At 47.9% G+C, this 10,382-nt stretch overlaps 2 protein-coding genes across 2 annotated transcripts; one reads left to right on the forward strand and one right to left on the reverse strand.

Annotated features, from left to right (window-relative positions):
- Positions 1-1,215: 1,215 nt before the first annotated feature.
- FBXO2 (F-box protein 2) lies at positions 1,216-6,844 on the reverse strand. The gene is made up of 6 exons (XM_069035098.1): positions 6,748-6,844; positions 5,016-5,285; positions 3,803-3,929; positions 3,609-3,704; positions 3,135-3,270; positions 1,216-2,740 (listed from the first exon to the last, which is right to left on the reverse strand). The coding sequence occupies exons 2-6, from the start codon at positions 5,257-5,259 to the stop codon at positions 2,606-2,608; spliced, it is 738 nt and encodes a 245-aa protein (XP_068891199.1). The 5' UTR covers positions 5,260-5,285; positions 6,748-6,844; the 3' UTR covers positions 1,216-2,605.
- Positions 6,845-6,877: 33 nt separating this feature from the next.
- Positions 6,878-10,363, forward strand: LOC138121509 (F-box only protein 44-like). Its single transcript, XM_069035097.1, has 6 exons — positions 6,878-6,930; positions 7,098-7,411; positions 8,036-8,162; positions 8,879-8,974; positions 9,309-9,444; positions 10,136-10,363. The coding sequence occupies exons 1-6, from the start codon at positions 6,917-6,919 to the stop codon at positions 10,280-10,282; spliced, it is 834 nt and encodes a 277-aa protein (XP_068891198.1). The 5' UTR covers positions 6,878-6,916; the 3' UTR covers positions 10,283-10,363.
- The last annotated feature ends 19 nt before the right edge of the window (positions 10,364-10,382 follow it).

Genomic DNA, 10,382 nt, shown 5'->3' on the forward strand with positions numbered 1-10,382 from the left:
TCATCTCAATTTCCATGAAGTCTGTAAGGTGTGAGAAGACACTGCCCTCCTGCACTCGGTCTCTGATGGGTGAATTGCATTGCCTTGGAATTGGGTGTATGTGTATGGTGCAGTGTGTTCAGACTTACAATGTTTGATCAAAATTCAAAAGGCATTTGGAACAAAATATTTACAATGTGAGCAAGACTTCCCCCCCCCCATGTACCCAGACACTCACTTGCTTTGGGAGTCTAGTACTGACATGGTTGAATGCAAGGAGTAATTGCTTCTGAGGTCAGCAGTGGCTTTTGTGAGCAGCTCTGTGAAGTAGAGGTGGCTATTCTCTGCAGTGAGGCTGCAGGCACTGAGTGTCTTGGAAAACACCTCTCAAAGGGGAGTGGGAAGGTCAGAACAAGCTTTGCAGGATGCCCCTGACAGTCAGTGTGAAAATGGGGTGTGCTGGCATAAAGAGGGAGTGCAGGGAGAAAAGGCCTCAGGCAGCTGCTTTCATTGTAACAGAGCTGCTGGGGGGGCTGTCTGCGTTTAATGCTTCAGCCTAGATAAAGTGGGGACCATGGTCCTACCCTGTATGTACAAGGGCCACAATATCTGAAGGCTTAATGCTGAGGTTTGTCCTGACTGTAAGATGGTGACTTAGGAAAAGTTCAGTTTAACAATTGCATTGAGATGTGAAATATCGATCCCCTCACTATACTGATGCCTTAGGGACAGATGAAGGGATTGTTTCTTCTGTGGGGCAGAGAACTAGCAGTGAGCTAAATATTAACTAAGAGCTGCATTAAAGGCTAAGGGTGGGTAAAGCAGCACTGCATGACAGCGTGTGCAGGGGTAAGGGAGGGGAAACAATTAAATTCTGAACTGATTCTGTTGCCTCCTGGGTCAGAACTAAGGTTGAGCTCAGTAGAGCCCAAATGACCTGGCCAGCAGGGCTGGACTCTGTAGAAACCTTCATGTACTTCTTTGTGCCTTGAATGAATTCCCACTATGTTTGAAGTGCACTTCTGCTTGCTGTCACTGCAGACCCATTGCACATTAAGTGCTGCCCGTGGGTCCAGGGTGCTAGGGAACAGAGCACATACCTCTTTCAGGGACATCCATGGTAGTATACAAGGTACAGTAACTCCTGCTTTTGGACCAGACTGGCTGAAATACTCCGCATAATCAGAAGATGGATGCTTGAACACAGGGGACAAATACCCAGTATACAAGAGGAAATCCACACACAATTGTGTCACTTTATTATATTTGCCTGGACTCTGGCATAGCTGTGGTTTGGGAGTCCCATGTGCCTGTGGCACCCAGGTGCAGCTGTGCAGGAAGCCTGAGGAAGTAGCCTGCACAGTGCCCAGGTGGGAAGCTCTTTCCTTTGGCTGCAGGCAGTAGCAGTCACTGCACATGTAAGGGGGCACTTTAATTGGGCAGCCCAGGGAGGGAAGACAGACAGATGGACACAAAAATATAAGTACCTTCTGTAGGCAACACCAACGCTGTTGGGGGATGCTCTTCTGAGTGGAATAACTGGCAGGGACAGTCTTAGTTCAGGGAAGCTTAGGGTTTGTTCAGGATGAGGCTCACAGCCCTGAGTGATATCAAGAAGCACAAGTGGGAGAGTGAAGTGCTGTCTTGTCAGCAAGCATGTGGCGGAGACAGACCTGTACTTCTTGCAGACACTTGTCAGTAGAGATGGAGCGACGCCAACAGCTTTCTGTGTCCTGCTAGCAGAGTCACACTGGATGACCAGGATGCTTAGTACATGAAGCATGCAGAGGCCAGGAAGGGGTAAATGAGTTTGTTTTCATTTGTTCCTGGACCCTATCCCCAACTTTTTCTAACCCCTTTCCCTAAGTTGTTGTCATCTCTTTCTCTCCCCCAGCAATTACTCTCAGATGCCATCTATCTGAGGGAGCCAAATGAAGCCCCAGAGTTGGATACCAGACAGGTTTCTGTTCCCAGCACTTCCCTTGATAAATGGGTGCTGGAAATGGTGTAAAAGGATCCAATTGCTCTTGCTTTGCATCATCACTAAAAATTAAACTAATAGCACTTGACAGCCAAGCTAGAGCCTCTCTGTAGTAAACAATGCTACCTGTTTATAAATGGGAGAAGCCAAGGTTCTCACTGCAGTTCATGGGAACAGTTGGGGACAGGGCTCTGGGTTTCCCTGCTATGTTTTGACACACAGGTTTTCTTTATTCTTTTCTTCCCACTCTTTCAACTTCCAGAAAATAAAGTACCCCTTAAAGTTAAGGAGTGCCCAAGTCTGGGAAGCAGGCAGAAGAGATACCTGACTCAGGTTGGGTGCTAGGGATTAGAGGCTTAAGAGAGGAGGTCCACAGGATTTTTAGGTGATCTCCTGTCTGATGGAGAACATCAGTGCAAGTGGTGAGGCTGAGTCTTGTGGTGCATTCACAAATTCATTCACATTCTTTGCATAGTTCTCTTGAGGAAGGATGGGTGGTAGCTCCTGGCATCTTGCATGCATGTTCCTATGCAGAAAGGCCATATGCTCTACCAGCCAGAAGCAGCACCATGCAGAAACCATCCAAAGGCCATGGGATGCCCTGAGGGAAGTCAGCTCCAGCATGCAGATCCTGGTTCAGCATAGCTATGGCTCCACTGTCACACTGCTGTTGGTGACACGGACACCATACCATCCCTTCCAGAACAGCGTGTCCTGGCCACCATGTTCAAAGTGGACAAAACGGACCCCAGGCCCGTAGTTGGAAAAGGTGTGGGAGATCTTTGGGACAAGAGACAAAATAGCTGTTAGTAAGTGTCAAACCACCACAAACCTACCGTTGTTCAGTGCACAGAGCCTTCAGCCCCACTGGCCACAGTCAGACCTACCAGGCTGGGTAACAGTGGGGACATTTACAGTGGGAGAAGCTTTGAACCCATTGTTCTGAGGCCACTTAATCACTCCCAGTTGGACATCTCTGTCACCTTACGGCTGCTAGTGATGACTCAGCAAGTTTCCTGTAAGGTAGCCTCCCTTTTTCCTTGTTCTGTCATAGGGTCATGGCTCCAGAGAACACAGGACAGAGCCTTCTCTTTCCCTTGGAGAATTCTGCTTAAAAATATTCCTGACTCATGTGGGTTGGGTGTCACCTGCTGAGCCCATAGCTGTAACTCACCTCAGTCCAATTGGCATCACTGTCCTGTGGGATGGTGACAGTCTCACTTTTGTACTCAGCCAGCACATCCTCATTCTCAGAGAGCAGCTTCACGCACAGCTCATAGAGGCAGCCAGCATCACTGCGTGCTGCATACCTACAAGGAGATCCAAGCTGTTGGCATTACCCGTAAGAGCTCTGCAAAGGCTCTACCACTCTCATCAAGTTACTGGGGCCTTGGTTTGAGATGGAAATTTGCAATGGTTCTTAGCTCAGCCCACCGCCTCCCCTCATTCACCACAGGACCTTGGGCTTTGGAGTTCATGTGCTCCAACAGTTTAAAGCTTGTGGGAGCTGCCTGTGAGCCCTGTCCCACATCCAGAATCCTGGCAGCTGAGATTTTAAGGCCCGGTATATATGAGATATATGCCCTCCCTGCTCTTCCTTATCTTTCTTAACCTTCTCCCTGTCCTCGGAGCCTTCCTTAATACTTACCAGTCTCTTACCATGATTTTAGGCTGGGTTGTATCCATCAGCTCTTCCCAGTAGCCCTCAGCCCTAAGGTCAATGACTTGAGCCTTTCGACACCACCTGAAACACAAGACATTAATTGGTATCACAGTCTCTCCTGGGACTGGGGGAACCAAAAATTCCCCCTTTCCTGAATAAGAGAAGAAAAGCAGCCTTACTCATAAGATGTAACAAAGTATTTATGGACTTCTTCACTAGGAAATTCTTTTCCAAAGTCCCCTGGGAGCTCTTCAATTTTCCAGCCATCACCTCCATTCTCTACCTCTCCCCAGTGCTCCAAGTCTTCTACAAATGGCAGAAAAGAGACTTGTGTAAGTCCTGTGGGTGTGGGAAACCTGACCATCTTCCCCTGGAATCTTCCTCTGGCTTGTGAAAGTTTGATATTAGACAGCACTGATTTTATATGTGGACTATGGATATGTTTGTTAAGTAAAGGTCAGGCAAAAACCTTTAGTCTGACTGAGTCTAACCACACCAAACTTTAACATTCTTCAGCAAAATGGCTGTGTGGGTGTGGGTTTAAGAAACTACTCCAGGGAAAGAATTTAGGTATTCTGAATAGTGTGTCCGCATTTTCCATGTCACAGCACCAAAGGACCCTGGGGAGAGATGCTGATTGCTTTATTTCTAAGTTTTCTAAATCACTAAGTGATATTTTTTGAAGACCTTAAACATTGGGCTTTTTGAGAGGGAAACCTGGATGTTGGAAAAGCTTGCAGAAGCTCATCTGTAAACAAAATGGGGAAGCTGTATTGATACTGCTTTGGTCTATATGTGTGAAATTGTTGCTGCTTGGGTTGTGAGGCTTGGTTACTGCTGCTTATTGCTAAGCAGCTTATAGTTCTGGCAAGTGAAGTTAATAGATTCAGAATAATGGCACATGGGGTGTGTGCCCAGCCTCTAATATGGGCTGTGGCGAGGAGGGTAAAAACATGATTGGCCTGAGCTGCTCCACAGAAAGAAGCCTGAAGGGCCTGGTGAGATGAGGGCAGGCTGGCCCCTGGGCAGGGAAAGGCTTCATCTCTCCTGTCATGGCTTGGCAAGAAGCAATGCAGAAACAAATGCCATGGGACATTACTGTGTTGGGTGGTTTCTGCAAAGGACATCTTTGTGTCTCAAATATGATTTAGATCCTTGCAGAGGTTATATAAAGTTAATGTCATGTAAAGCCCTTTGCAAAGGCTGATTATCAATGGCCTTTGTGCCCATTAAATGATTTGGCTGCACGGATTGAGTGACTTGACTCTTGGGCAAGGAAAAAATTCTGCAACCTGACAGCAACTAAGATCTATTTTCAAAGACTAGAGATACGCAATTCTCAGTGACTGGACATCTGTCTGACACCTTGAGGCTTCTTGTGATATCTCTCACCTTCACCACATGGGTTCTTGATGAGATTCTTCCTTTTCTTACTCAGGAAATAGAAGTTTTGCCAGTTCTCTGCATCTGACTCTGCTCTGGTGAGGCCTTCCTCCTGACACTTCAGGATCCAAAGTGCAGCCCCATCAATCAGGTTCTTCCACTGGCAGCAGACGAGGCGGCACACCAGCACCAGATCCACCGCAGGTATGGAAGCCAGGATTCGGATCAGGACTGCTTCAGGGAGGGACTCCATTCCTGGGGCAGGCTGGGTGGAGCTGTCTGAGAGAGAGGGTGGAAAAGAGTGTTGAGGGCTTCCCACCCTCAGCAATGTCAGATACTGATGCAGTAGAAAAAATGGGGAAATAAGTACATTATCTGAAGGCATGATTTTGCTTCCTAGCCTCAAGGTCTCCTATTCCTTATTAAGTTAATATCCTGGAGTAGATTAATATCTTTATATTCTAAGTAAAAGCCCTGAACTAAATCTGCCCACAAAATGTATGCATTTGACAACTGCAATTGTGGGCAGTTTGTTCATTTTCCAGGCTGAAATCATTCCTTCCAGAATCTCTGCTGCTGCAAAAATCAGCTTCTTAGTAATGATTTCCTCTGCAGAGGGAGGCACATGGGTGCTTGTTCTGCCTTTAAGAACATCCCTGATAACAAATACTGCAAAGCAGTACTCAAATATCAGCGTTAAGCATCTTGCCAGCCACCTTTGCAGTGGTTCATTCTATGTCTGACAGGCTTTCCCTCAGAGGGCTGGCACTTAATCTCCTTAGTCAGGAGCCTGTATAAAGTAAAGGTCTGAGCATAACTGAAAATAACTCAGTTGATATTCTCCAATATTCTATTTTCTATGGCCTCGTAACTGGAGGAATTAAATCAGAAGTGTTTACTCGAACTTCATGTGCTAATTCTGGACTCCAAACAGCTCTCTGCTGCCCTGAGTTGCAGGTCCAGGTGCTGCAGGACTATGGAAAGGTGAGTGTGCAGATTCATAGCCCATGTCATCAGTGAGGGATGCACTGTGACACTGCTTTTATGTCAGCTGAGTCCCAGTGCTGGGAAGCTGCTGAGATTGCAGCAAACTGCATGGATACAGCCAAACGCCTCAGGAATGACTCAGGAAAGCCTGGGAAAGAACTAAGAACAGAGGTGAAATACCCTGGCATGCAACTTAACGAAATATAGCAGTGCCAAACCTGGCAAGGGAGGGAAGAACAGGGAATCACTGCTGTAACAGCATCCTAAATCTAGACGTTCAGATACCGAGCATCATGCGTCCTCTATCTGCACTGCACCCAGCAGGGGCACTGTCATTTAAAATGCCCTGGCTTTTATGGAGACAGCATTAGTGATTTCCCATTCTCCCCACACTACCAACCCTCAACCACAGTCTCAAAGGCTAAAATGTAATTTTTAAAAAGCAGACAGGAGTAGGGATCATGCTGGTTTCATCTCGTACAGGAATTTCAGAAGTCTCTCCTGCTCCCTGCCTGCTGATGAAGCACTGTTAGCCAAGCTGCCTCATGCACTCGAGAGAGAGGTGGAAGTACATTTCCCACCCCGCTTAAGCATCCAAGCTGTGAACGGCTTTGCATCACGGACGTGCTCCCGGGCAGCGCCCACCCCTTGCCGTGCTCAGAGCATAGGCGTATCCCTCCTCTCTCCCCGGAGCTGCCCAGGAGACACTCCGGAAAAGCCGCAGGGGCTCGGGGGAGGCACCGAGCGCTCTTACCTAGGCCACTGCTGCGCGGGCGAGCTGGGGCCGAACCGGGCTGCCCTGCACAAGGTCCGTGTGTCTGGGGAGGGCGGGCCAGGCTCTGATGATACAGGACCGCGGCCCCGCCCTCGCCCCGCCCCGCGGAAGGGCCGCGGCCCCGCACATCCGTGTCCGGCAGCCGCAGATGGGCGGAGCTAGGTGGGGCCGGGGCCGGGGGGCCGGGGGGCCGGGGCCGGGGCGCCGGGGCCGGGGCGCCGGGGGGCCGGGGGGCCGGGGGGCCGGGGCCGGGGGGCCGGGGCCGGGGCCGGGGCGGGCTGTCCGTGGGTCTGTCCGTAACGAGGGGAAACCGCCTTCGCTTCCGATAGCTCGGCTCGTCGTGCCGGGGATTCCTCATCGTGCTCCTGCGGCCCGCAGTCCGCCATGACAACCATCGGCGACCTCCCCGAGGACGTGCTGGTGGAGCTGCTGTCGCTGCTGCCCGTCCGGGACCTGCTCCGCACCTGCAGGCTGGTGTGCACGCAGTGGCGGTACGTGGTGGACCTGACCACCCTGTGGAAGCGCAAGTGCCAGCGCGACGGGTTTTATCGTCAGAGCTTGGACAGAAGCATCTCTGACTGGAGGATCTTCTATATGCTCTGCCACTTGAAGAGAAACTTAATCAAAAACCCTTGTGCTGAAGGTTTGTTTTATTATTTATAATGAAGGACTAAGAGTTTCTGAGCAGTCAGAATGAGTCAGTGTCCTGCATGCCTCAACTACTGCTGATACTGTGGGACTACCCAGCTACTGGGTGGAGCTCTGCTGGATCAGATTCACAGCTCAACTCCTGCAATAAAACTGCTCTAGGTAGATAGATGTGTATTTACCAATAGTTTGTGGTTTCATCTAGAAAAATCTGAAGTCATAAGGCGCCAGTACTGCAGGCAGTGACAATTAATTTGCACTGCAAGTACAATGTGGTAGTGAAATGATCAGGTATTGAGATTAAACATCTGGGCAGCTAGAGAACTTTTGTTACCAAAGACCTGATTTATATGACTACAGTAATTCTACTTTATTGCTCCTGCTGATATTCTGATGAGGTCAGAAATCTGCTGCCTACTGTCCTAGATGTTGACAGCCACATTAAAGGTAATGGCAGCATAATGACAGGAGTCACTTACAGCTGTAGGAAAAATACAGTGGATCTGAAAACACCAAGTAGCTTCCTAGAATTCTCCTGCTGTGATTCTTACAAAAGCTGAGATCCTGCTGGTAGCTGCAGTGAGGTCCTAACCCTCACCTTGGACACCTGTGTTTGTAGAGAGCTTCCAGCACTGGACACTTGATGATAACGAAGGAGATAAGTGGAAAATTGAGGATCTGCCTGGAGCTCATGGAAATGATATGCCAGACCCCACAGTACACAAATACTTTGTCACTTCATATGGGTAAGAACTGGATTCCAGTAATCCGGAACTGGGAAACCTGCTTCCTCCCATCTGTCTGAAATGGCACCGTGGTTAGAAGGCTGGTGGCAGGTTACTGAACCTTAGATCACCTGTGGGAAAAGGAAGGAACTTCATTAACCCTTTATGCCAGTTAATTTGAAGAGATGGGTACTGCTGAGAGAATTGAGAATTGCTGAGAGAATTTAGCAGGTGCTAAATTTCTCTGCCTACCAGGAACTTCCTGTAATTTTTATAGGTAAAATAATCTACATGCGATCCCTGCTTCTCCTCTCCCAAACGTGGTAGGGAATGGTTAAGGGTCTGGCAAACTTAAATCAACTGCACTTAGATGACAAGGTCAAAAGCTCTGTAACCTCCAGGAGTGGTAGGTGTGTCACACTAACAACTTGCAATAAAAGCTGTCACCAGAGGAGGATCAATAGCTTTTACATGCACTAGGCACTGGTTTCCTGTTACCAATACGTAAATGCAGGGACTCCTCTTAATCCAGCTTGTAGGTAACTATTCCTTTTATCTTGGGGTGAAGCTAATTCAGTTCACTTCCTTGTCAGGTTCTGGCTACGGATAAAGCAGGGTTTAGCTGGATCAGCTTTGTGGGCCTTCAGGATTTGGGGTGGGTATTAAAGCTGCCAGGGAAAGGACAGTGAGAGGGAGGAGATGTGTTGTGTAGAACTGTATTTCTATGTCTGTTTCAGGCCATGCTTCAAGTCTCAACTCATTACCCTGAAGAAAGAAGGCTATTGGAATCAGCTGATGGATGAGAAACGGCCTGAAATTACAGTCAAGGACTGGTAAGTGGAAGCACTGAAAATAAGAATTTCTGGCACTGGTCTAGAGGCAAGCTAGGCTTCTGGAGGTTTTCATGCTGTAAAATCAATTTTTTATTCTTTGGGGTTGTAGTTCTTGAGTGAAGAAAAGCTAAATCTAAACTTACTCAGTGGATTACAAGGTGGCAATCCTGTTAAGGGCGGGATAGCTGTAAGTTCTAGAACTTCTCTATAGCTATGGGGATGACATTCCTTTTCCTCTGCAGACAGGGATCTCCTTGGAGACTGCTTTTGAAAAATAAATAAAACTGAATGCTGTATATAGAGCTCTGCTCCTTGATTCCTCCTGCCTCTCCAGGTATGCTGCTAGGTTTGACTGTGGGTGCCGCTATGAGCTCACGGTGAGGCTGCTCTCAAAGGATTACATCGTCCTGGAGGAGTTCCACCCTGAGCCAGTGGTCATTGAACAGTGGAGTGATGCCAAGTGGAGAGAGGTGAGCAGCAGCCCCGGAGGCAGGAGCTTTACAGCAGTGTTGTGACACATGTGTGTTGCCAGTCTTACTTGGCCAGAAGCGCCAGTGGACTTTTCCCTGCTCTTTAGCCTCCTCTATTCTGTACAGAAGGTGAGTCCTTGCTATTGACAATGCTGAAGAAGCACTAGTGTCCTGAATGAGACAGGTGCTATTTTTAGGTGCCCAGCATTTTCTAGAGAGTATCCTGTGGGCTTCTGTGTTGTTTTAGTGCAGTCTTCTTAATTGTTTCCTGGTTTTATGTAAGATTCTGTCTAAATAATTAAGTAACAAGAACACATTTTGGGGTTTTTTTGGATCAAAAAGCTGTTCTAAAACTACTGCATGGATAGCCAAGTATTGCAGACTTAACTTTTCTTAAACTGTTACAGGTGTTTAACTGGTTTGATTTGCTGAATATACAGCATTAGATGTTACTTATACATGTACTTAATTATCAAGCTTAATGTCAGTTTAACTCAGGATTTTGAGGAAAAGGCTGAGTGAGAAAGGTTCCTCTCCCCCCCCAAACAGGGTATGGTGCAACTTTCAATGAAAGATATCTGGTCTCAGGAAAAGCTCATTCTAAGACACACACTGTAGTTTTCTGAGCTTCTAGGTGAGTGCTGGTTTATTTGGGCAAATTAAGAGGAATTATCTTTTCTGTTCTCTCTAGATTTCTTACACCTTCCAGAATTACCCAGCAGGAGTTCGTTACATCTGGTTTCAGCACGGAGGCCAGGACACCCAGTACTGGGCAGGATGGTATGGGATCCGTGTGACAAACAGCAGCATCACCATCGGGCCCCAGACGTCATTATGAAGCACAATGAAAGGATTTGCTTTTACCTCAGGACTGTAAGCAAGTGGCCTCAGGTGCACTTTTTGCCTGTACTCTGTGGGTGTGTCCTAGCTTTGTCTTT

The sequence above is a fragment of the Aphelocoma coerulescens genome, chromosome 21 (genome assembly GCF_041296385.1).
Source record: "Aphelocoma coerulescens isolate FSJ_1873_10779 chromosome 21, UR_Acoe_1.0, whole genome shotgun sequence".
Lineage (NCBI taxonomy): Eukaryota > Metazoa > Chordata > Aves > Passeriformes > Corvidae > Aphelocoma > Aphelocoma coerulescens.

Coding starts and splice junctions, on each gene's coding strand:
- LOC138121509 (XM_069035097.1), top strand. Junction 7,412..8,035: donor CAAAAACCCTTGTGCTGAAG/GTTTGTTTTATT, acceptor CTGTGTTTGTAG/AGAGCTTCCAGCACTGGACA. Junction 8,975..9,308: donor GAAATTACAGTCAAGGACTG/GTAAGTGGAAGC, acceptor CTGCCTCTCCAG/GTATGCTGCTAGGTTTGACT.
- FBXO2 (XM_069035098.1), bottom strand. CDS start 5,259: ATGGAGTCCCTCCCTGAAGCAGTCCTGATCCGAATCCTGGCTTCCATA. Junction 3,271..3,608: donor AAAATCATGGTAAGAGACTG/GTAAGTATTAAG, acceptor ATCTCCTTGTAG/GTATGCAGCACGCAGTGATG. Junction 2,741..3,134: donor GTGATGCCAATTGGACTGAG/GTGAGTTACAGC, acceptor CTTGTCCCAAAG/ATCTCCCACACCTTTTCCAA.